The sequence below is a fragment of the Podarcis vaucheri genome (assembly GCF_965113315.1).
Source record: "Podarcis vaucheri genome assembly, chromosome: 14".
Classification (NCBI taxonomy): Eukaryota; Metazoa; Chordata; class Lepidosauria; order Squamata; family Lacertidae; genus Podarcis; species Podarcis vaucheri.
The window spans coordinates 36,909,378-36,934,763 of record NC_138752.1 but is presented as its reverse complement, the minus strand read 5'-3'; the positions used below and the strand labels follow the sequence as shown (position 1 = coordinate 36,934,763).

General features: G+C 46.2%; 1 protein-coding gene across 1 annotated transcript in view; it reads left to right on the top strand.

The window, feature by feature from the left end:
* The first annotated feature begins 10,410 nt into the window (after positions 1-10,410).
* The window catches only part of LOC309518765 (glucagon receptor-like), a 30,537-nt gene continuing 15,561 nt past the window's right edge, over positions 10,411-25,386 (top strand). The window contains exons 1-4 of the mRNA XM_082199258.1: positions 10,411-10,518; positions 17,395-17,527; positions 19,845-19,941; positions 23,788-23,895. Of these exons, the coding sequence (XP_082055384.1) occupies positions 17,453-17,527; positions 19,845-19,941; positions 23,788-23,895 (280 nt within the window). The 5' untranslated portion in view covers positions 10,411-10,518; positions 17,395-17,452. The remainder of the gene's footprint in view (positions 10,519-17,394; positions 17,528-19,844; positions 19,942-23,787; positions 23,896-25,386) is intronic.

The following is a 25,386-nucleotide window of genomic DNA, read 5'->3' as shown; positions in this document are numbered from 1 at the left end:
ATTAGTTTTCCAATATAGCCCCCCAATAACAGCCAAATTATAACAATAACAATTATATTTTCCTGTTTTTTCCACTAGTATGGTAATTTGTAGGCACATTTTCCCCAATAATAGATGCATTTTGGAAACCATTGGTTGGAAACCTGCATCTCAAGATTCAGAGAAGTGTGAATTTTGAAGGATAGCCATGTTTTGGTTTTCATATTTATTTTTTTGTGAAAGTGTGGATTTGACAGATTCACCTGTAAATGTGAACTGAAGCCAATCTTGCCCCTATCCCTCGTTCCAGCTTACTTTTTGCCCTGGCTTTCGGTCCTGACTCACCTCAGAATGCTGCCCATGGCCCAGATCTCCTAACCACTCCAAACTCCTTGGAGAAAATGATATATACTTTTTTTAAAAAATAAAATAAAAAATAAAATTTTTAAATTTTTTTAAAAATAAAAAAGCTTGGCAACTTTTACATATGGGCAGCAATGGACCATAAATCCTTCAGTGGAGGAAGGGAGATATGGCCAAAGTGGAAGAACAAGCAGTTCATTTAAATTACTTCCAGACAAATGTAACTGTTAAATGCTTCATTGTACCATTAACCCGTTTTATGGGGCCAAGATGGGGAGGAACGTCCCTGAAACGAGGGGCAGACAGGACCTGGTCCACGGGTGGCTAGGGATACTGTCCAAGCTCATCAATCCAGGAGCGTTCAGACACGCAATATAGGTTTTGCTGATTAAATGTTTCAATTCAATAATTGCCTAATAAGCCAAGAACATTAATTTATCAAAGGGCATGCGGGGTAGCGGCAGGACAGGTAACAGACTGAATATGACCTCTGGTGCAGAATGTTAAGTGGAGCCAAATGCCATGGCTACGGTGGCAGAAGCAACAGGAGTGTGCATGCACTGACAAAATAAATCAGATTGTACCTCCTACTAGAACTAGAGTCTTCTTCTTTGGCGATCACTCGTAGCCCAGTAAGATTGTCTTCCATAAACACGGTTTTAACAGTGAGTCCGTAAGTGAGTGTGAAGGCCAATTCTGGATCCACACATCCTTCCACAGTGGGGACATAGGTTTCTGGGCAGGAGTTGATCATGGTGAGGGTTTGCCAAACTTGCCTTCCTCTTTGAATGCTTTCCCCTTGTGTCCTGAGTTCGAGTGTCTTCAAAGCCCATGACACCTTTGATAAAGGCTGTTCTCCAATTGGAGTGCTTGCAGGCCAGTGTTTCCCAGTTGTCGGTGTTTATACTACCTTTTTAAAAAAAGATTTGCCTTGAGAGAGCCTTTAAACCTCTTTTGTTGACCACCAGCATTACACTTTCCATTTTTCAGAAGTAGAGTACTGTGTTGCATAGCATACTCCGACTCTGTGGTGGCATGCAAAGAGCTTTCACCCAACGCCAGAGACCTTACTGCTAGTAGAATGAAAATAAAGACAGCTCCTGCTCATTTGAATCTACCTTCAGGTTAACCCACTGTTTTAGACTGTGCTGTAATGAAAGAGCATGAATGTGCAATTAGAGTTTTGTGTTCTCAAGCCTGTGTGCTGGTCCTGGGGGCTAACCGAGAGGCAAGGTCCAAGTCCAGTCTGAGGTTGATGGTGCAATATGAAGGCAGCCTGTAGAAGTCGAAGCTGGGTGCAGGGCAGGGCGTCGGGTGAGGTCAGGAGCAGGGAAGGAGGTCAGGGATCAGGCTGGAACTGACAACCAACCATGTTGCTCCCACAACTTGGGACTGGGGCTGGCTGGCTTTTATCTCCCCCGAGGCATAGGGCGGACCCAATCTCCTGGCCTGGTATCGAGCACTCCTCCTGCGGGAACTTAGTTCCCTCCGCCTGTCTGCCCTGAGCCTCTGCAGCTCAGGAGAGGCTGGAGGGTTACCAGACCCAGAGGCAACCTCAGCTTGCTCTGATGGGGCTGAGAGTGGAGCACCTGCAGCCAATGGGTCCTGATCCCCTCAGGAGCCAGAGCAGACTCAGCTGGAGCCTGCACCTGAAGATCCAGCACAGGTGAGGACCCTTCAGGCTCATGCCCCAGCCCTGGCTCAGCTGGTTCTGGAGGCGGGGAATTCGGTGCAAGCTGGGATTCCTCAGGTTCAGCCTCCAAATCCGATTCCCAGGCCATCACAGCCTGGTTCCAAGGCAATGTTATCATCATCATCATCATCATATTATAATTAATGTTGTTGTAGTGGTATGTCCTTACACCGAAGAAGAAGAAGAAGAAGAAGAAGAAGAAGAAGAAGAAGAAGAAGAAGGAAGACAGAACGAAAGGTAGGTGAGGTAGACAGGCAATGATATGCTAAGGTAAACTTTCTCAGGGGTCGTATACACTTCAGGTAGTCCCATCCCTAGAAAGTATGGGGCCAAGAGGTTTCATGCTTGTCTCATGTTTTCTAGGCACAGGTCTGAGTGGTTTTTCATTTGCCCCACCACTTCCCCCTGGAAAACTTGCTGTTTACCACCACTCCACAGAAAAACCAGTTGATGTTTGTTTTGCATCAGTTGTAAACAGTGGGGTTTCCTGGGGGGAAATGCAGGACAAGTGAGAACATGGATGAGTCCTTACTCTGGCAAACAGGACTTTCCTGGATCTCAGGAGTCATATTCCTTTGCATGAAGGTGGGGACCAGGGATGAAACTATATGCTTTATTTCACCCGGGTCCAAGACCCGGTTTGGCAACCTCCCATGCACATTTGCGTACACACACAGACACACACACACACACACACACACACATACACACACACACACACACACACACACACACACACACAGAGAGAGAGAGAGAGAGAGAGAGGATGGTAGCCTCAGTGGCCCTGCTCTGGAGGCTTCACCCAGGGCAAATAAAACATGGCTAACCAAAAACAAACTAACTGAAAAAGCCACAAAAACGCAAAATAAATAGCAAAAACAAAAGCATCAAACATAATCTGTTCCGTAAATCTGTTTGACTTCCAAAATGTTTGAAAACCAAGGTGCAGCTTCTGGTTGGTGCAGGCGCCCTGGGAACAATAGCCGACAGCCGCATCGGGCGTTAGGATTCCAAAAAATGTTTGAAAACCGGAACGCTTACTTCCAGGTTTTCGGCGTTGGATAAAGCTGCTCCTCTTCACAGAGGGACAGAGTTGCGGGCAGACCTCACACTTTCCCACTCTTGGCGGGGGCATGTCAAGATCCCTGTGTCATAGGGGAGTCCTGGCCCATGTCAAGACCGCAGCCAGCCAATCTGGCTGGCTGGGGTGTGTGGTTTGCCGCATTGAATTGGCCGTGCTGTCCGGAGCTCTTCCTTCTGCTCCCTGCTTCCACAGATCTTTTTTCTTTCTTTTTTTGCACCCCACTTGGGCTTTGCCATGCTGCCCAACAATGCAGGATAGTCATGTGGCCATTTCTATTTCCCCCCAGGGAAGGGTCGTCTGTATTCATCCATAGTCAGATATTCCCTCTTCTTAATTTGGGAGCTGGCGTCAAATAGCAGCTGGAGGGTCACAGGTTCTCCAGCCCTGATCTAGGGGTCAAAGAATGCTGTGCAACTCCAAAGCTTGTACACAATTATGCGACATCTTAGTTGGTCAAATAAAGGCTTTGCCCCAATGGGAAGTTTTGAGTTTTTATTGTGGGCTAACATGGCTGCCTTTGCTTCTTAGCCTAAATTGTAAAACTGATATTATCAGCAATCTCCCACACCAGTTATTATCTTTAATCACCATATCATTTTCAAAACCTTTGAAATACCTCCCTTATTCCTTGAGGAAATTAATGCATCCGAGCTGCTCCTGTCTAAATTTTATGCAATATTCCATTTTTAATAATTACAGTATATCTCAGACACCCTTGAGTGGTTAAAATTACACTATCTCCCCCATCTCTCAAGTTCTGAGCCATTAACATCCTAGCAGAGTTTTAACAAGTCAAATGTTAAAAACCATTGAGTTTCTCCACCAATTTCCCACAAGTACCCAACAATATTTCACTGGGGTCCACTGAAGCTGTCAAGGCAGTCATTGTCACAATACTTAACATTTCTTCCCAAATTACTTAGGTTGGATACACACAATAAGTTTAGGTAAAGACATTCTTCTTCTTCTTCTTCTTCTTCTTCTTCTTCTTCTTCTTCTTCTTCTCCATCATCATCCACAGAGTTGAAGGTAGTTTGAAGGAGGGATCACTATTAATAAACCTTTGGCCTTTTAGACATTGCTGGACTCCAATTCCCATCAACCTGAGCCAGCAGAGCCAATGGGCAGGGATGATGGGAGTTGTAGCCCTGCAGCACCCATCACAGTGTTTTGGAAAGTGTATCTTAGATAAGCTTGAATTTAAATGTATTTGATGTTTTTGAGTATTTAACTGTTTTGAATATCATGTGTACATTGCCTTGAGACAGTTTAAATGTAAAGGGACCCCTGACCATTAGGTCCAGTCGTGGCCGACTCTAGGGTTGCGGCGCTCATCTCGCTTTATTGGCCAAGGGAGCCGGTGTACAGCTTCCGGGTCATGTGGCCAGCATGACTAAGCCGCTTCTGGCGAACCAGAGCATCGCACGGAAATGTCGTTTACCTTCCCGCCAGTAATTTATCTACTTGCACTTTGACGTGCTTTCGAACTGCTAGGTTGGCAGGAGCAGGGACCGAGCAACAGGAGCTCACCCCATTGCGGGGATTCGAACTGCCGACCTTCTGATTGGCACGTCCTAGGCTCTGTGGTTTAACCTACAGTGCCATCCACATCCCTCTGCGACGGTTTAATCACCCTGAGAAGGTGATTAAGAAAATCAATTGTGATGAAAATCATCATAATGAAATACTTCAGCTGAATTGAATTTCTCCTTCACTCCTGCCTGGTGCCAACTTTAAATGTCGTTTTGGGGTCAAGCAAATGAACCTCCCAGAGCTTTTTAAATATATGTAACTGTTTGTTTCCTTCTTCATAAAACAAAGCAGAACACCAAAGACAAAAAAAGGTCCAAACAGTAAAGCTGAGCTGGCAAGCTTTGTGACCTCAATTCCAAAGACCCTTTCAGTAAATGACCATGTGTTCTGGGAGAATGAAACCCATATTCCTTTGTGGCCACATAAGTAATAAAACTAGACCAAGTAGCATAAAACCAGTTAGTACAGAGCTACCTTGGTTCTTAAATGCCTTGGTACTCAAACAACTTGGAACCCAAACACTGCAAACCCGGAAGTAAATGTTCCGGTTTGTGAACTTTTTTTGGAAGCCGAACATGCTCCGTTTTGAGTGCCACGCTTCCGATTTGAGTGTCACATTTCCATTTTGAGGGTTATGCTGAGGTCTGGCTGTTTTTGCTATTTATTTTGCATTTTTGTGGCTCTTTTCTGTTTTCTTTTTGTGACTGTCTGGAACCCTGTTCAGCTACTGATTAGATTGATTGATTGTGTGACTGCAGTACATTGTTGATTGCTTTCATATTTTTGGACAAATGGTCTCATTAGATAGTAAAATTCATGTTAAATTGCTGTTTTAGGGTTTGTTCTTAGAAGTCTGGAATGGATTGATCCGTTTTGCATAACTTTCTATGGGAAAGCGTGCCTTGGTTTTGGAACGCTTTGGTTTTGGAACGGACTTCCAGAATGGATTAAGTTTGAGAACCAAGGTACTACTATAGTTTGATTTCTCTGAGGTGCACAAAGCTATCTGAATCCGTTTCTTTGTAAGGTCCAAATTCCACCACTTCTGAGTACCAGTTGCTGGAAACTACTGATGGGCAGAGTGTTCTTGGGCTTGGATTCTGCTTGAGGGTTTTCCCACAGGCATCTGTCTAGCCACTTTGATAACAGGATGCTGGACCAGATGAGCTATTGGCCTGATCAAACATGCTCTTCTTATGTTCTTACGCTTCCTAAGCCACTGGAGGTACAACGCTTCCCCCGCACTCATTTCTGTGCGGTCAATAAGTATTGACCAAGGGCACTGATAGGTCTCTGAACAATAAAAACCATCCTTCCCACTCAACAGTAGAGTACTCCCCAAGCTGTGCCATCGTCCCCTTTCTCCTTTCACCAGCTGCCTACAAAGTTATCATTTCCCACATCCAGGGGGAACCTTTGAGAAAAACTACAGGAGGGCAAATGGAACCTTTGAGATGAGAAATTAGCTATCGTTGATATGTGGGAATGAAGAATCTTCACTCAGCAGGAGAGGCAGTTGTTTACAGCACACTTCCCTACGCAGGTTGGAAGCAGGCAATCAGCTTTTGCCACGTTTTCGATAATCTGGTGAATTGGATTCCATTTCTGTATAAGTAATACATTTGCACCTCTACGTATAAAGCAGTATGCACAATTTTTATGCAAATCTGTGCCTTTCCCCACTTTGGGGGGTGGTCATACATGAGAGGCATAGGAGGCACAGAAGCTGCTGGGGACCCCGAAATCCACATCAGAACAGGTCCCACAGTCCTGGCTCCCATCTAGCCCATGATGACGGAGGCTCTTACTTGAGAGTAAGGAAGAAATCTTTACTTGGGCAGAAAAGTGATACAACAGGTAGTCCAAGATCAAGGCAAGGGGTTCAGAACTGCGTGGAAGCAACAGAGCCGTCCCAATGGGTTGGAATACCCACCTGCCAAGATTCGACAGAGACTGTTCTGCCTCGTGAGAATGTTCAGCAGGCAAAGGCGTACTGCATCAAGATAATAATAATAATAATAATAATAATAATAATAATAATAATAATAATACATTTTTATTTATATCCCGCTGTCAGAGCTGCTTCCAGATCCGAGCTCACAGAGGATCACGCTAGCCAGCATTCACTGTATAAAAGTCTTTATTGATTTACAGTTTCCATTTTCAAGCTGTAGCGCGCAACTCTACGTCTTATAAGCTAGACCGGCGAAGCTCCATCTGAGTCTCCGCCTCCTGTACACCAACTTAATACCCTAGCCTTACTCCACCTTTTCCTCCTGACCGTTCTTCTCTGGGTCCCTCTGCCCCCCGTGGTCTCTTCCTTCCGGGACTCTTCTGACGCTGACCCCCCGGACCCTTCTGTCTCTTTGTGGTGGGCTTTAGGACCTGGCTCCCTTTCCGGGCTGCTTACTGTGCCGCCTTCCTGTGCATTTGAACTTGGCGCGCGCGCCCAACCTCCCACTTTCCGTTTGACCGTTTCTTCTCTCTCCGATGGAGGTGTGGCCACTCCTGACTCATGTCCTCCCCCCTGCGGCGAGCCGCCTGATCCCGATGCCTGGCGCCCTTCCTCCCCACTGCGCTCTGTTGGGGATGTTGGCCCCGATTTCCAACTGCTGCTCTGAACCCCCTTTTGTCCCTTCTTCCTGGGGTGTCCCACTAAGCTCCCCCCTTGCTCTGGTCACTGGCGCTCCTTTCTGTGAATCTTCCGATTCACTGGAAAGACTCGGAGATCTCGGGTCGTCGTCATCGCTCATCTTTCCTTCGGACTCCTCCCCTTCACTCTCTGTTTCCTCCCTTGCCCTTGCCTCTGCTCCTGAACCCCTGACACCCGCTCTCCCCCGTTCTGAAGCTGGGTTCAGAACGGCTAACAACAATAAGAGTAACACAGCATTCTAAAATAAATTCATTCAAAATCAATTCAAAATCAAATTAATGACAACCATTGGGCTAGAGTTCTGTGAGGATTACCAAAAGAGGGGGTCAGACTGTGCCTTGGCCAAAGGCCTGGTAGAATGCCCCTTCCAATCGTCAGGAGGAGGGGGGGTTGCGGGATCACGACCCAGCCCACTCTTGCCCTCGCGAGGCTGGCGCCAGCCTCGCGAGGAGGTAGGGGATTCCCCCAATTACCATACCCTGAGGCCCAGCCAATCGGCTGGCGGCAGGGGCGGGCCTTCATAAGGCCACTTAAGGTCGGGGCAGCCCCGGGCTCGCCCCTTTCTTCCCTGGAAGCGACGTGGTAGAACAGCTCTGTCTTGCAGGCCCTGTGGAGAGATGTCAAGTCCCGCAGGGCCCTAGTCTCTTGTGACAGAGCGTTCCACCAGATCGGGGCCACAGCTGAAAAAGCCCTGGCTCTGGTTGAGGCCAGCCTAACTTCTTTGTGGCCCAGGATCTCCAAGATGTTTTTGTTTGAAGACCGTAAGGTCCTCCGTGGGACATACCAGGAGAGGTGGTCCCATAGGTACAAGATGCATCTGTTCTGAGCCCCAGTTACCCAGGAACTCTCCTTCTCGCCCAGCTCTAGGAAAAAGAGGCAGCAACGTTTCTGGCATAATACTAACCCACATAACCAAGGGCATCCAAGCTTCCCATAAAAGAAGGCTGGTCTGATAGGGCAAATGGCACGCTGCCCCATCAACCTCAGCCTTGATTCCTCCAAGCCCAATAGCTTTCCTACTACAGACATTCGAGAGGGTGGTTCTGGTTGTCTGCTTCCTCCACCTTAGTCTGTTGTCCTTAGAGAAGACAGTAGGGAAGAAGATGGGGATGTGACTGGAATGAGTTGACTCTGCTCACTGTTGGCTCTCACTCCACCTGCAGGTGGTCTCCTTGCTTTCTCTCCACCCAGAAAGGGGTTATTGGGTTGTTGTTGTTTTTATTTTGATTATGTACTTTGTGGTTTTATATTCTGATTTTATCCTGCGAACCGTCCTGAGACCTGCGGGTATGTTGTTGTTGTTTAGTCGTGTCCGACTCTTCGTGACCCCATGGACCAGAGCACGCCAGGCACTCCTGTCTTCCACTGCCTCCCGCAGTTTGGTCAGACTCATGTTTGTAGCTTTGAGAACACTGTCCAACCATCTCGTCCTCTGTTGTCCCCTTCTCCTTGTGCCCTCCATCTTTCCCAACATCAGGGTCTTTTCCAGGGAGTCTTGTCATGAGGTGGCCAAAGTATTGGAGTCTCAGCTTCAGGATCTGTCCTTCCAGTGAGCACTCAGGGCTAATTTCCTTAAGAATGGATGCGTTTGATCTTCTTGCAGTCCATGGGACTTTCAAGAGTCTCCTCCAGCACCATAATTCAAAAGCATCAATTCTTCGGCGATCAGCCTTCTTTATGGTCCAGCTCTCACTTCCATACATCACTACTGGGAAAACCATGGCTTTAACCATACGGACCTTTGTTGGCAAGGTGATGTCTCGGCTTTTTAAAATGCTGTCTAGGTTTGCCATCGCCTTTCTACCAAGGAGCAGGCATCTTTTAATTTCGTGACTGCTGTCACCATCTGCAGTGATCATGGAGCCCAAGAAACTAAAATCTCTCACTGCCTCCTATACTCCTGTGGGTATAGGGCGGTCTATAAATTCAATAAATAATAGTAATAACCAGCCTCCCTTGACCCCAGCTGTCCCTGGGAACAACTGCTTCGAAAGCAACAAGGGGAGCTCAACCCCACTTTAAGTTGCTCATATGTACAGAGAGACATACCTAGGCTCCCTTGCACCCTTGGCAAGGAGATGTCATAGCACCTCCAAAGCCAGGAAAGGTCATGGACCAGAAAACACAAAAACTGGCTTTTCTTCACCTTTCGTGCTCTGCCAGTGACTTACTCTGCAGCAATGGGGGTCTGCCCTGCTTCTCCTCCCCTCCCCTCCTCTTCTTCTTCTTCCTCCTCCTCTTTGGTCAGTCCATCTGCCTGCCTGCCTGCCTGCCTCTCTCCACTCCCTGCTTTCCATTCTGCCTCCTTCCTCTCTTCCTTCCCTTCCTCTCCTCCTGCAAGTCTCCCCTGCTCTCTCCATCTTTCTTCCCTCCAAGCCCCTGCTCTGCTCACACCTCAAATAGCTTTGCCAGCCAAATGGCCCAAGCCAGCAACCAGCTTTTTCCACCGAGGTAGCCTTGCCCGGCTGCTCAGAGCATGCACAGCCACTGCTACCTTCTTGGCTGGATGAAAGCAAGGGGCAGGCACATGGGCATAGTAGCTAGAATTTTCTTTTGGGGGGCAGACCTTTTGTTAAGGGGGCAGGCATTTTGTTAGGGGGAACAGAACCTCAGTTTCCTATGGATTTTTACTGAATTTTATTGATTGGGGGGCAGCTGCCCCTCCCTGCCCCCCCCCCGCTATGCCCATGGGCAGGCAGGTAGGGGCTGGCTGAGGGCAGCCTGTGGTTGGTGGGGGCAGTGCTCCATTCACCCCAATAGACCGATCTCCACTGGTGCAGAGGGATAGCCATGGGGCTGGTCTGCCCCCTCCTTGGCCTCTCGTCTCCACCACTCTGGCAGCACGAAAGAGGGCGGGGGTGGGAGTTGGGGGCTTTACAGAAATACTCCTCCCTCTCCATTCCATTGACACTTTTCTCTCCACTCCATCCGGGGAGCCACGAGCGGCGGAGAGGGAGGAGTCTGGCTGGGAGAGACGAGGCGAGGCTCCTCCGTCGAGGGGACGGGACGCAGAAGCGCGCCGGAGAGGAGCAGGCGGCGTCCAGAGCAGCAGCAGCGGCAGCAGCTACTGCTCCGTCGGAACGAGGAAGTCAAATCCGAGTCCAGCCTCTCCATCGGACTGCGGGAGCCTGGAGGGAGCGCCCGCCTGCCTGGATCCAGCGGCGGCGGCGAAAGAGGCTCCGAGCAAACGCCGAGGAGAAGTCGCCCGGCCAGGTGAGGCGCGCATCCGACGGAGGGGGTGTGCCTGCTTCGCAAGCCGGGAGAGAGAAAGAGGCGGTGGAGAAGGGGATTGCGAAGGATTCCTCGATGGATGAGTTCTCTCTCCCCGCTTGCGCCCCAGGAACTCAAGGGCGCGCGCAAGGTTTGACCCCCCCCCGTCCCCGTTTCCTGCCCACAACAACCCTGAGTGGTAGGCTCGGCGTTAGAAAGCACAGAGAGGGGCACGGGGCGTTTTGTTTAAAGAGGAGAGTTTTGATCCGTCGATGAGATTTCTAAGAGAAAAAGATGAGATGTGGGGGCGGGGTAAGAGACTTGTCGTGGGGGTTGGGGAGAAGGCATGTAGGTTCCCCTTATTTATCTGTGTGTTGTCGTCCTCCCCCCCCCCCCGCCGTGCCGCCCGTAGATCCTAAAAGTTGGGAGGAAGACCACCTCTCGGGTGCTCAGGAGTTAATGTTGAGCGAGGGGAGGGCTCCCCAGCCTCGAAACGTGGTCGTCTTCACACGATCGTGGCTGGAAGGAAGGACCGTGGAAGGGGACCGGAGGCTGTGTGTGTGTGTTGAACGTCCATCTCCTTGCACCAGGGGTGAATGTCACCCGACTCCCCAGTTGTACCGTTTATCAATTTCGGGGGTGGGGAGGGTGCTCCTATCGCGCAAGCCTACATGTTTACTCAGAAGCAAGCCCTATGCTGCTCAATAGGGCTTGCATCCACGTGAACAGAGTATTGCAGCCTCCTCCGCAAGTTGCGAGGGGCACCTCGACTATCGTGGATCAGAGTTTGCTGCGGATGAAGCAGACAGGAAAAGCTCGACGTTGGTTTGAGCAATCTAGGAAGCTGCCGTAGACTGAGCCGGTCCATTTAGCTCAGTGGTGCCTACACTGATTGGCAGCAGCAGCTCTCCAGAGTTTCAGGACTCCCCAGCCCTAACCGGGAGATGCCGGGGATCCGAACCCAGGAACTCCTGCATGCAGAGCAGATGCTCGACGGGGGAGCTACAGTCAGCCTTCAAGGTGCCACAGGCAGCTGCTCCCTCACGCCTGGCATTTGACAAAAGATTTTGGAATTTATCACACCATCCATTCCAGGCAGAATTATGTTAGTTTTGAGAGTCTGTATGTGCAGCTTCGTTGTGGTTGTGCTACCCAATGGCACACAGATGTTGCATACTTAGTAATATCGATCGCAGCAGCATTAATTTAATTGCTATTGAGCACATTCCCTGACTTGGTTAGCAGTCCTAAGCATATTAACCAGGGTGTAAGTCCTGGGTAAATTAATTCGGTGTAAATGTGCCTAGGTGTGCACTGCAAATCCTGCTGAAAGCAATGGTAGAGGATGTAGGCTGTGGTCCTGTAGACCAGGGATGAGGAACTCTCCAGATGTTGTTGGCCAAGCCCTGTGGGAGTTTGAGTCCAGCAGCATCTGCAAGGCCACAGGTTCCACACCCCTGCTGTAAACAACAAAATCTCATTAAACTTTGTGATATTTCCTTGTGAGTAAGCCTGCATAGGATCAAGCTGTTTGTCATGGGTTTTACAGCGTGAGCCTCTTCACTGAGGGATAGCTCAGTTTGTAGAGCATGAGACTCTTAATCTCAGGGTTGTGGGTTTGAGCCCCATGTTGGGTGAAAGATTCCTGCATTGCAGGGGGTTGGACTAGATGACCCTCGTGGTCCCTTCCATCTCTACCATTCTATGATTCTATGTTTATTCAGAAGCAAGCCCCACCAGGTTCACTCAGACTTAACTCCCAAGTAAATGGGAAAGGGATTGCAGTTTAGCCATGATAATTTTTGCTGGATTATGTGCCCATCTCTTTTGGAAGCAAGCAGCCTATTATTATTATTATTCCTATATCTCATCTTTCCTTCAAGAAGCTCAAGATGGTATACATTCTTCTCTTCCTATTTTATCTTCACAACAACCCTGCGGGGTAGTTTAGGATGAAAGATAGCGGCTGGCCCAAGATCATCCCGTGAGGTTCATGGCTGAGTGGAGATTGGAACCCTGGTCTCCTGGATCCTAGCCCAACCCTCTAACCACTACACCGTACTGTGTTTGGCAGGCACACTTAACACATATGGCTATCCCTGACTATTTTGTGTCAGGGATGGGGAAGCTGGTACCTTTCAGAGGTTGCAGGGATCAGGAATGATGGGAGTTGTACTCCAACATCTGCAGGACCACAGGTTCCACTAGCTCAGGTTTACATCAACAGATGCCCTGTTCCTAAGAACTGTTGACTTGTCAGATCCTGAGAAAGAGTGGTCAGAAAGGAGTGGATGGGGAGCACTGCCCACGCCCCTCCCGAAATACTATGCCTCTGGTGCATGGCAACCACACACTCCTTTCTCTCTACCCATAGTTGTGGGGAAGAACCTCCACTTCTTAAGGAAGAGAGAAGAAACTGGCTCCCCTGCCCCTTTCCTTGTTGATGCTTTGTTTAACTCTAACAGAGGTACATTTCTATTACGCTTGCAGCCTCATTAAACGTTTCCGACATGCAGATCAGCCCCTGGCCATTTCTTCGCGGAATGCCACTGGATTTCCATTTCCAGGAACCTGGAACAAGTACGGCTTTGTGCTGATGCTCTTTCAGTTTGTTCTTAGGTCACCCGTGGCTGCAAGTCCAGGGATGGTTTTGCTGGCAGGGCAGATGCCAGGTGCGCGAAGAGCCCCCACATTTGCCATGCCAAAGGTTCAAACTCCAGCATCTTGACAATGGCATCTTTGGGGATGCTTTGACTTCAAGGCTTGTGCACGCATTAGCGGTTATGCTGGCCCCAACATGCTCCCAGTTGGGAGCCAAGGATGCACGATGTTAGCCACAATCCATCGGTATCTCTCAGCTTCTTGAGAAAAGCTCCTGTTCTCATGCTGAGCTTCCCAGGTAGACTACAGGGTGTGTGGGGACAATAGGTTTGATTACCTATTTCCTCCCAAGGTAGGAGAAGTGACATAGCTAAGCCTGGCAGGACAGCTTACTCTATGGTATTAACCCCTTCGGGCATTAATTAGATTGGTTATGCCACAGGAACCTTCTTATTAATGATAACTGAAGCTGTGGCTCTGGGAGCCTTTCTTTAGCCAAAGAGCAGGATGAAAATGCTTTAAAAAGAAATAAATAAGAAACTGAACAGGAGGGAAGAAGGATATTAAACTGGCAGTGCCCCAGCCCCTCAAACGGCCTGGCCTCGACTGCTGGGAACTGTAGCTAACCCCTCACATAGGTACAATTCCCAGTACCCTTAACAATCAAAAGTTCTCATTGTTATTTTTATTATTTAAGAATAAGCCACGTGCTTTAAATGTGTCGTGCAGATGTGCCCATAGTCTAGTAATACTGCAGTACTGCAAGTTCCCATCTCCTGCTCTGCAGTATTTTCTCCCTGTTATTTTCCTTACGATCTGGAGGCGGAACCAGCCATGAATGAATTGGGGACCACTGCTTGTTTCTGGAGAACTGGCTTCCATTCACATGGTTCATTCACTGTTTAGAACTTGAGATTTCTTTATTTTTTTTCTGAAAGGACCAGTTGTAGCAGCAGGATGTGTGTGGTTCCAGTAAGAGGGAAACTTGACTGGGAGAAAATGCAGGGCACTGGGCTTAGAGCATCTGCTCTGCCTCCAGAAGGTCACAGGTTCAATCCCTATTGGAGCCGAAAGAGACCCCAGTCTTAAACCCAGGAGTATCCATCTGATACTAATCTAGATGGAGCAAGAGTCTGACTTGGCAGAAGGTAGATGGCAGACGTCTTTTGTACCTGTGTAGCCTGCTTGGTACATACCAGCATGTCCTGCAGCTGTGGCCAGTGCAGTTTCTGCTATTTCTATCATATGAGTAAACAGATGGAGGCCGGTCCTGACTGGGATCATCTGAGCACATGCTTGAAATGCCACTCAGAGCATCCTCCAGCTCAGGCTGCTCTCGCTGCTGCGTGTGAACTACTGACATTCTCCTAGCAGGTCAGTATCTGTTGAGCTGCAGATGCAAATCAGCCTATGTGGTGCTGTTACGCGATTATGCCTCTCCCGAGGGATTAGTTTTTATATAATGCTTCATGAGATTCCAGCAGGCAATAACTTCGGTTTGTGCTGCGCAAGTGACACTGGAGCCAGAGATAAGATACCCATCAAGACAAGATCTTTGCTTCTGTGGTGGGGCTGCAAGTGCTTTTTTACTCCTTTCCTTTAATCCAGCAATTTCCAAAGACTTGTTTTGATGTTACCTTTTAGACATCTCTGTGCCGGTTTGCATTGTAAGTAGCTGTTTTGTACCACGTTTAATTTTCATATTCAAATCCTATTTTTAATGTGTTTGCAAACCACCTGGATGACTTTGGGCTGTGTGCACATGAACGGCTTAAAATGCAGCGAGGTCATTACAGTACTTCCCTTCAATTCGGATTAAAGATGGTTTCAGGGGAAACTCATCAAGATGCGTTTTCCCTCCCTAAGAAATGACAGGATAGGTATGGATTATAGCTAACTTGGTGTTCGAGCCGCTTTCAAGTCTGGTGGTGAGATCCTGGCACAGGATACTGAGCAAACAAGAGCGTGTGCACAGCCTTAATCGACAGGTCATAAGAGCAAATGATTATTTATTGCATCTATTTGTGGATTACTGCATAAAACAGGCATAGGCAAACTCGGCCCTCCAGATGTTTTGGGACTACAACTCCCATGATCCCTAGCTAACAGGACCAGTGGTCAGAGATGATGGGAACTGTAGTCCCAAAACATCTGGAGGGCTGAGTTTGCCTATGCCTGGCATAAAATGTCTCATAGTGACTTACGATTATAAAGGTAAACACAATATACAATTTAAAATACATCAAAAAGTTAGAAGTGTGTTATTGGCTGAAAGTGCTCATCCTGCAATAGCATAGAAAGGATAGATGCTACCCTATATCTAGAAAGATGGACACCAATACAGGCTAGGGTAGCATCATAACATATGGTCCCAACTAAAAGCTACACACCTGGGTGAACAAAAGCATCTTTACCTGGCGCCCTAAAGTGCTGGATACAGCAGTCATGCATGGTATGTGGATTGTTTGATCCCTGACCACTGAACAGAAGAAATCAAGATAGGGTAGGATTGTCAGACATTTTGGGAAATGATTTACAACGAATTTAAGAAAATGTTTAAATGCTCTTTCCCCCCAAAAAACCTGAAGCCTTCCTGCTAGGAATTATGGGTAATGAAATTCCCCAAAAGTTCAAGAGAATCTTTACGTATGTTATAGTTGCTGCCAGAATTTTAATTGCAAAAGGTTGGAAGGGAGAAACTATCCCATCCAAATCAGACTGGCAAAATCATTAAGGGAGTATGCACAATTTTTGAGAATATCAGCAAGGCTATGAGATGTTACAGATGAAAAATTTACCAGATATATAGAGAGAGTCTATGTAAAAGAACATTGTCAAAATATCAATCCATTGGCAGGTATCGTCTGAGTTTCTGCGTGTGAATGGGACAGTTTTGGAAAAACCAAAAACAAGTTATATAATAGGGAGAAAATAAAGTCAAATGTGTATCCAAGGAATCTAACTCGGGAACATAATGGGAAGATCGGAGGTCATGTTAAATTGAAGTATAGAATGAGGTACAAAACAAGCAGCAATCAAAGAACGAATGAATGTTTATCTTTATTTTGTTGTTATAATCTATTATTTCTGTTACGCAGTTTTGAAACCAATAAAGCATTAGAGAGAGAGAGAGGCAGTAGGATTGTGTATATAATAATAATAATAATAATAATAATAATAATAATAATAATAATAATAATAAAAATTTTTATTTATATCCCGCCCTCCCCAGCCGAAGCCGGGCTCAGGGTGGCTAACAACAATAAAACAGTACAAAAGTACAGCACAAACAACACTCTAAAATCATTCATTATAAAATTAATTAATGCAGGGTGGGGAACCTTTTCTGGTCCAAGGTCCACATTCCCTGCCAGGCAAGCTTCCCCAGGGCCACATGCCAGTGGTGGGTGGGGCTGGAGGCAAAAAATGGGTGGAGCAACAGGCGTGACTTACCATTTTACCATTGGTTGCATTCCAGCCATGCAAAAAAACAGAGGTTTGCACCCCCCCTTTATCCTCCATCTATCCAGGCAAGCAAGAGGCGTCATCATAGTTTAGAACACATTCCACCCAGGCAAATCCACTTAAAGTGGGTGTACTGCAGGGCCTGGGGAGAATCCCATGGGCCAGGTACAGAATCCCAGAGATTCCCAGCCCCCAAATGAGACAGAAAAATAAGGAACATGAAGCTTGCCACTCCATACCCACCAGTCTGCTGCTGGCTCATTCCGCCTGCTCTTTTTCCACACTTGGGCAGAATCTCAGCGCTCACACACACACAGTCAGACCCATCTCTCCCTGCAGAGGAAGTGGGGCTTTCCATCTGTAGCTATCCTTGAGCAGATGTTAGATCCAAGGATCTTTGAGCTGAAAATCAAATACAAAAAAGTGAGACCTCCAGGTATAGTGTAATAATAATAATAATAATAATAATAATAATAATAATAATAATAATAATAATAATAATTGTAATGATTTAATTAGGTACTTAGGTTTGGTGCCTGCTGTTTGCTGTTGTCAAAACTTCTTGTTTTTCTGTCTGGATCTATTTCCCCCCTTCATGTTTAGTTATATCAATAATGTTGTGGTTACATAAAAGGAAAGAAGTTTCAATCAGCAGGGAAATAGTAATGGGAAGGCGCAAGTGTTTCTGTAGCATTCTTTGAGACAGGATAGTTCATCCATCTTTGCTGACTGTCTGGAATATCCTAGAAAAAAAGTTCTCCAAAAGTGTCTCTAAACCTGTTTTCCTGCCACGTTATTCTCTCTTTCTCTCAGGGGCTTTGAAGGGACCATATTTCGGCTGTGATCCCCGTGCCAAGGAGCAAAGCTAACTATGAGGGATGCACATTCTCCTTGGTCCATGACTAAATTGATTTGCCTCCCTTGGATGAGCCTGATCTTTCTGGAGGTAAGAGTTTCAAGCCAGCCAGCTCATCGTCTTTACTCACGCAGGCCTTGATGTTGGAGGGTACCTTTTGTCTCATGGACAGTGTCTTCCTGCTCAAAGCAGGTGATGTGGGCTAGGTTTGGCAGTCTCCTAACATCATAGAATCATAGAATTATAGAGTTGGAAGGGACCCTAAGGAATATGCAGCCGTCCCATACGGAGATCGAACCTGCAACCTTGGTGTTATCAGCACCACACTCTAATCATCTGAGCTATCTAGGCTGATAAGCATGGAGGCTGGGTGTTAAAGTCTCATAGTGGCAGAGGATGGCACCTAGTAGGTACAGGCTCTGCTTGTGGTCCTTGGAGGTTGTGGTAAAAGAGCCAAGTTTCTAGTCCTCATTATTGCAAAAATATGAATGAAGACTGTGGGCAGTTTGTTGAGCCTCAGCATCAGGAGGAACATTGGCAGTCGTCTCATCCAACCTCCTGCTCAGTGCAGGAATCTGCAAACACAGCAGCCTGAACAGATGGCCAGCCAGCTTCTCAATACTCTAGCCAAGAAGAGCTCACGGCCTTCCCAAGGAACTCTGCTCCACTGCTGAGCAGCCCTTGCTGTTAGCAAGCTTCTTTTCATACTTAGCCAAAATATCATTTAGTGCCATTTCGACCTGCTGTCTCTAGTCCTGCTCTATATCGAGGAACAGAGAACAAGCTGGTCACATTTGCACCATACACATGATGGAGAACCAGTGTGGTGTAGTGGTTAAGAGCAGTAGTCTCGTAATCTGGTGAACTGGGTTCGAGTCTCCGCTCCTCTACATGCAGCAGCTGGGTGCATTGTCAACTTTTCCCTTTTCTTGCGAGGAATCCTATTCGGAATATGGGAATCTCCCTTTAAAAAAGGGAAACGTTGACAGCTTTGGCTGGGTGACCTTGGGCTAGTCACACTTCTCTGAAGTCTCTCAGCCCCACTCACCTCACAGAGTGTTTGTTGTGGGGGAGGAAGGGAAAGGAGAATGTTAGCTGCTTTGAGACTCCTTCAGGTAGTGATAAAGCGGGATATCAAATCCAAAACCAAACATATGAAGCACTTTCATACTACTGTAATAGTTATAGTGTCCCCCTCACTCCCAACGAATATTGGGAGCTGAAGTTTGTTAAGGAGTCTCATAAAAACTTTCAGCATCCTTAACAAACTACAGCTTCTCAGATTCTTTTGGGGGGAAGGCATGTGCTTCAAAAATGTTTTATCCACCTAAAGAAAAAGAATGGATTTTTTTGTGGTGAGCAAATGCATTCAAAATTATGGGATGGACAAAAGACTGACAGGAAAATGTGTAATAAGCACGTATGTCGGGATGAATGCTCAGTGGCATGTAACCTCCACACAAACAAATAAGAAAGAAGGCTCAACAAAGACCAAATGCCATTTAACCTTTGTGTTAGCAAATTAGGACGGATGCGCAGCAAACAGGTGGTCTCAAGAGTCCCTTAGGTTGTCCCCTTAATTCTGTTCCTGTTATGTACTGAGCTGAATCCTAGAACAATAGGATCCAGAATGCAACAATCTGATTGGTCCGCAGGAGCCACCCAATCCAGCTCCAGGTGGAAGTGAATCAGCAACCTGATTGGCCTGCAGGAGCAGCCCGGAATTAGCCAATCACGCAGGGCCCATTGTGTGAATAATATATATATAGCTAGACGTTTTGGGGAAAGATTCATTCATTGCTACTATGAGCTGAATAAAGAGCATGAAATTCGCACTCGACTCTGAGTATATTTCAGTTCCCTTTCTCTGAGATTTTACCTCTTTTCCTAGAGGTCCAAAGAGGCAAAGGTCTTGCAATTCCAGACTAAGTACTGGCAACCCTGCTGAGTACCTAGCAGAAAACACAGTAGTGTATCTCTCTTGGGAGATATTTCCAGTTGCAGGGTGGGAACATTCCTCCCTTCCCCTGGATAGAAGGCGTAGATAAGAGGGAAATGGTGCATTGTGCAGGACCACCAAAAAACAACAGTGCAAGAGGTCCAGTGAATGGATTTTGGACTCCTGACCCTCGCTTGCAATGCTGTGAGTTCACTCACGCCAGTAGAGAGCACAGTGTGGTACTGAGTGCACAGTGCAGCTTTCTGAGACTTTTGTCTAATGCAAAACTGCAGGCTTCTAGCCCTCATGGTGTTCAATCAGCAGGTGCAGGTGCAGATGGACTATGGTGGCCCCATGGAGGAGGTGCTATGCTGTCCTGGGCCATTCTCATGCTATCTGCCTAGGAGTAAAGGTGGCCTTTAGCAGTGCCTTTGCCCTGAATCTCAGCAGAGTGTTTTATTTTTGCAGGGCTGCAGCCCAAAAGTTCTGGAGAAGACATTTGAACAATGGGTGAGGTATAAAGATGAGTGCTTGAAGAAGATAGCAAGTGATCCTTACCCTTCAGGTAAGGAGCCATTTTCTTTGTGGCTGATTTTAAAGTGGCAATTTTGCAAGGAGAAATCTCCATCTCTTTATTTATTTTAGATATTTGCATATTGCTTCTCAGGCAAACCTCACAAAGCAGTTTGCATAAAAAGATTAGAGCAATACTTGTTCTTAGATACTCCACCTTCCTCCTACAGAAGCCCAGAGCCTGTGGATAGCTCAGTTGGTAGAGCATTAGACTCTTAATCTCATGGCCATGGGTTTGAGCCCCATGTTGGGAAAAAGATTCCTACGTTGCTAAGGGATTGGACTAGAGAAGAATGGTGCAGAAGAGGAAATCCTGAAAAGTGATGGGCTTCTACTATTCCTGCACGTGGTCTGAAGGCAGGAGACTCAGCCGCCTTGCTGAAGTGAGGTCAATGAGACTGCCTTAAACCCCCTTTGAGCCTTCAAAGGGGCCTCTAAGGATCACAGGGCATCATCACCTTGTATGAAGTCAGACACATTGGTCCATCTAGTTCAGTATTTGTCTACAGCTCTCCAGGTATTCAGATAAGAGGACATTCCTTGCTGTATCTGGAGTTGTTGGGGATTGAACCTGGGACCTTCTGCATGCAAGTCAAATGCTCTACCACTGAGCTATGGCCTTATCCCCTTCAAGTTCCATGATGGAAGAAATGCACTAGAAAATGCAGCAAAAATGGTGAATGGTGAATAAATGGTGAATAAAACAGGGACCCTGAGTGGGCTTTACCTGACCACCACTGGGTGAAAAATGATATTCAAGTTCACAGTTTTTGGGGGGACACCTATTATTTATACCTTATGCACCAGATTATTAGCCAGTTCTCGGTACAAATATTTTCATATCATTTTTTGTTGTTGCTGCTAAATATGACATTGGTTCAGGTATACCTTGAGATGCATTTTCCCTGCACTGATTGGTTGGGGCCACCTACTTTCTCCCCCTCTCTTTTCTTTCCTCCAATCACAGGTAGGCCTGCCAAAGAGGCTAACTATACAGCCCTATACATGCCTACTCAGAAGTAAGTCCCTTGGAGTTCAATGGGACTTAATCCCAGGTAAGTGTATAGGATTGCAGCTTAACGTCTGCATTACCATGGGTGCCATTGAACATACCAAGTCTTACTTCCGAGTAAACATGCATGGAATTGCACAGCATAGCTGCAATTCTATACACACCCTTGCCTAGCAGTGAGGTCCATTGAAATGGGTGGGACTGACTTCTAAGTAGATGTGCTGCAAATTATTTTAACTGGGCACCTGCTATAAAGGTGGCACATGAACTGTTTCCTGCCCTAGCAAGCTTTGTATTTCTCTCCCACCTTCCTGCGCGCTCTATCTCTCTATGTCTATACCTCCCTCCATCAGTCAGTTATAACTCCAACCTAATACTCTAGTCTGCAATGGACAAAAGAGTCTCCAAACATCCCATAGGAATTCCTGGGATGTCAGTCCCAGAAGGGGTGCCCATTTTCACTCAAAGCAGTGAAAATGGACAGGATATTTTTATTCTAGCAAAAGAAAGGGACTTACCTAAGTGCAGTGCTCAGGGTGGATTCTTGTTCTCTCAATATAAGGAATCCAGTGAAACTCCACACACACACCCCGCACCCCAGTTCCCAGCAGGCACCTTCCTTGCAATGCTAAATGCAAAGTCAAAAGCCCCCTGAAGAACAGATGCATCCTTTAAGCACCCTGATTTTGATTATAGCAAGGCTAAGGGTGTGTGTATGTAGGGAAGAGGTCTGGAGATTCTATTTAACTGCTTTTATAGATGTTGCTCCTGCTGGGAAGCTGATTTTTGCAGAGTGAACCAATTTCTATTAAGGCTCTCATCCAAAAGGAGTGGAAGGGGCCTGCTGAGTTGCCTTCCTGTGAAGAGGGGGATGATTTCACAGGATGGAACCATTCAAACCACCAGCTAAGTATTGTTTAAGAATGGGGAGAGGGAGTAAATGTATTAAATACTTTACTTCCACCCCCACCCCACCCATTATTTTTTTAAGGAGCAGCAATATATAGAATTAAAATGTGCTGATTTCATGTAACGTTAAGAAAGCTACCTCAAGGGAGTGGCACTTGCCTCTTTCCTGCCCTTTACATTTTGCAGGGCTATGCGCTTACGATCTGATTTCTGAAAAATGGGTGTGCAAATGCTTTTGCTGAGTTGCGTTAACACTTAATTTGTGGAACTTGCTGCTGTGACAGGTGGGGACTGCCACACTGAAATGGCTTTGAAAGAGGGTTAGACAAATCCGCAAACTGGAATAGGTCCATCAGTTGCTGTTAGTTTGGAGACAGTGTGCTGTATATGAACTTCAAACTCATTCTCCGAATGAGGATTCTTGCATAGCCAGAATGGCCCTATCCACACATGAAAAGGAGGTACCAAGAGGCTCAGGCAGTAAGACAAAAACATATTTATGGGGGGGGGGAATCCTGAATGCTGATGGCCCAGTGAATATTGTTGGTGTCAGAGTCAGAGGTGTAGTGGCCATGGACTATGGGAAGGGAAGGGGGATGTCAAAGACCTGTTATGATCTCTGCAGCAAGGTCACTGTCTCTAGAGTCCCAGAGCCACACAAACAGCATGAAAGGGGAGCTTTTTAGCCAATGAGAAGGTGTCTTCTGACCCTTTGTGCTGATTGCAGCCAATCCGATTTAAAGGAGGTGAGTCAGTGTCAGAGGATTGGCTCCCAGGGTCACTGTGGAGAAGGCACCAAGGAAGAACACCAAGGAGTCGTTCTGCATACTCCAAATTTAGGGACTTAGGACCTTCCTGAAGAAACCAGAGGCCTTTCTCCTGGGCATAGTCGGCCAATTGGTGCCAAAGAAGGATAGAACTTTCTTTATGTATGCAACAACAGCAGCAAGATTACTGATTGCAAAGTATTGGAAGACACAGGATTTACCCACACTGGAAGAATGGCAGATGAAAGTGACGGACTATATGGAATTGGCAGAAATGACTGGCAGAGTCCGTGACCAGGGAGAAGAGTCGGTGGAAGAAGATTGGAAGAAATTTAAAGACTACTTGCAGAAATATTGTAAAATTAAGGAATGTTAAAATGATGTCTGATGGAAAATAAGGGGTATTGGTAAAAAGACGTTTAAGAATATGTAAATAAGGATTGACAATTGGAAAATTTATATGCATAATAGATTAACATCTTGAGTAAGGATAAATGTTAGAGGGTAAGGACTTGCTGAATTAAATATCTGAACTGGAATACAAAAAGGGAGGTGTGAGGAGGTCAAGAAACTAGTGAATGAAGTACAAGATATGAAAACACCAATCTATTTTCTGTTTTGCTTTTTGGTGTCTTTTTTCCTTTTTCTTCTTCTCTTCTTTTGTTAACTGTTTTTTCTTGTTTTAACTGTTTTTTCTTGTGTATTTTTTTTGTGTTTTGTTTTTTGTATTTTTCTATCATTGTTTTCTTATGTTTAAATTTTGAAACTTTTTATTGTTTGTGAAACTTTAATAAATATTATTTAAAAAAAACAAATTTAGGGACTTAGGAACACTGAAAAAACACAATGGGTCCTTTAGCTTCAGGAGAATGATGTACAAGTTGTGTTATGTACAATGGAACTCCATGTTGTCAGTGGAGATTGTGGCTGAGAATTGGTCTAGAAAAGCCTAAGGAGGCTTGGGCAAGGGTCAAACTGGGGTTGTCCCAGGAACAGTTCTCTTTGCTGAATTAACTCAGAAGTGACAGCCACAGATATACTGAAGATGCGGAAGGCATTTTACATTGTGTTCTGGGATGCTGTGCTGAATATATTGGGCCCCCTTCTATGTTCTGTCCTTCCCAACCAGACTTGCTTTTGCCTCTTTCAGGGCTGTTTTGCAATCGGACATTTGACATGTATGCATGCTGGCCAGATGGGAGTCCCGGGACCATCGTCAATGTCTCCTGCCCTTTTTATTTGCCCTGGTATGAGAAAGGTAAGGCTGTTTCTTGGTGGGTTCTTTTGGAGAGTATCTGCAAGGCATTCCAGGGAGCTTGAGGCTTAGATTCACTAAAATTATTTTACACTCCATCTACAACATTCTCTGCCATCTCCCCAAAAATGTGTGCAGGTCTCCGTGCTGGGATTTCTCAACTTGTCCTGCAAATCCCTATTTTCTCTTTCTTCTATCCAACTTCTCAAATCCTGTTGACTAGGTCAACTTTGCCTTGTTGACTAAGCCATATTCTTGACTCCTGTTGGCTAAGTTTGCACTGTCTTTTACCTCCACAGGACAACACCAACCAATTAATCAGGGGCCCTCAAGATGTTCTGGTCTATAGCTTTAATCAGCCCAATGTCCACAGTCAGAGATTTTAGGAGTTGTGTCCCAGAACGTTTGGATGACGCAAGGTTGCCTCTTTGTTCCATAAATCAAAGCAGGCATCATTTTGCATCAACTGTAAATCAAGCAGGAAATTGGGAAGAGTCGCTGTCCTTGGTGCTGATGTTTCAGATTAAACCCATTTTGTAGCATCCTGCTGCTGTTGAAAACATTGCTGGGGTTCTCATTTTCACCTTTGTAATGGCTAGTTACAACTTGTCCTGCATCCTGACATCACTATAATCTGAAGGCAGCCCTGTTTAGGGAAGCTTTTAATATTTGATGAAGTATTGTATTTTAATATTTTCCTGGAAGCTACCTAGAGTGGCTGGGGAAACCCAGCCAGATGGACAGGGTATGAATGAATGAATGAATGAATAATAATAGGTTTTTTCTCCACCCACACCAACAACTGCTAGTGATAATGGAGTAGAGAAACAGCCACACTGTCAGGACCAGATAATAATAATAATAATAATAATAATAATAATAATAATAATAATAATTTTTATTTATACCCCACCCTCCCCAGCCAAGGCTGGGCTCAGGGTGGCTAACAAGCAATAATAAAAACAAGTTGAATGAATACAACTTAAAAACAAGATTAAAATACAATTAAAATATTGAAACATTAAAATATTAAAATGCAGCCTCATCACAGGAGGAGAAAGGAAAAAGAAAAAAGAAAGAGGGGGAGTGAATCAAATTGGCTCCAAGCCAAAGGCCAGGCAGAACAACTCTGTCTTACACGCCCTGCGGAAAGAAATCATATCCTGCAGGGCCCTGGTCTCATGAGGCAGATCGTTCCACCAGGCCGGAGCCAGTGTTGAAAAGGCCCTGGCTCTGGTTGAAGCCAATCTAACTTCCTTAGGGCCCGGGACCACTAGGGTGTTGCTATTTATGGACCTTGAGGCTCTCTGTGGGGCATACCGGGAGAGGCGGTCTCGTAGGTACGAGGGTCCTAGGCCGTGATAAGTTGAACTAGATGTTACAAAATGCACAAGGGGAGCTCTGACACTGGGCTGTCCTTTCTGACAGTAGCCCTGTGACCTCTGAATATATAAATGATAGTGCCTGACTCACTGTGCTGGGGTGGTTGGAGCC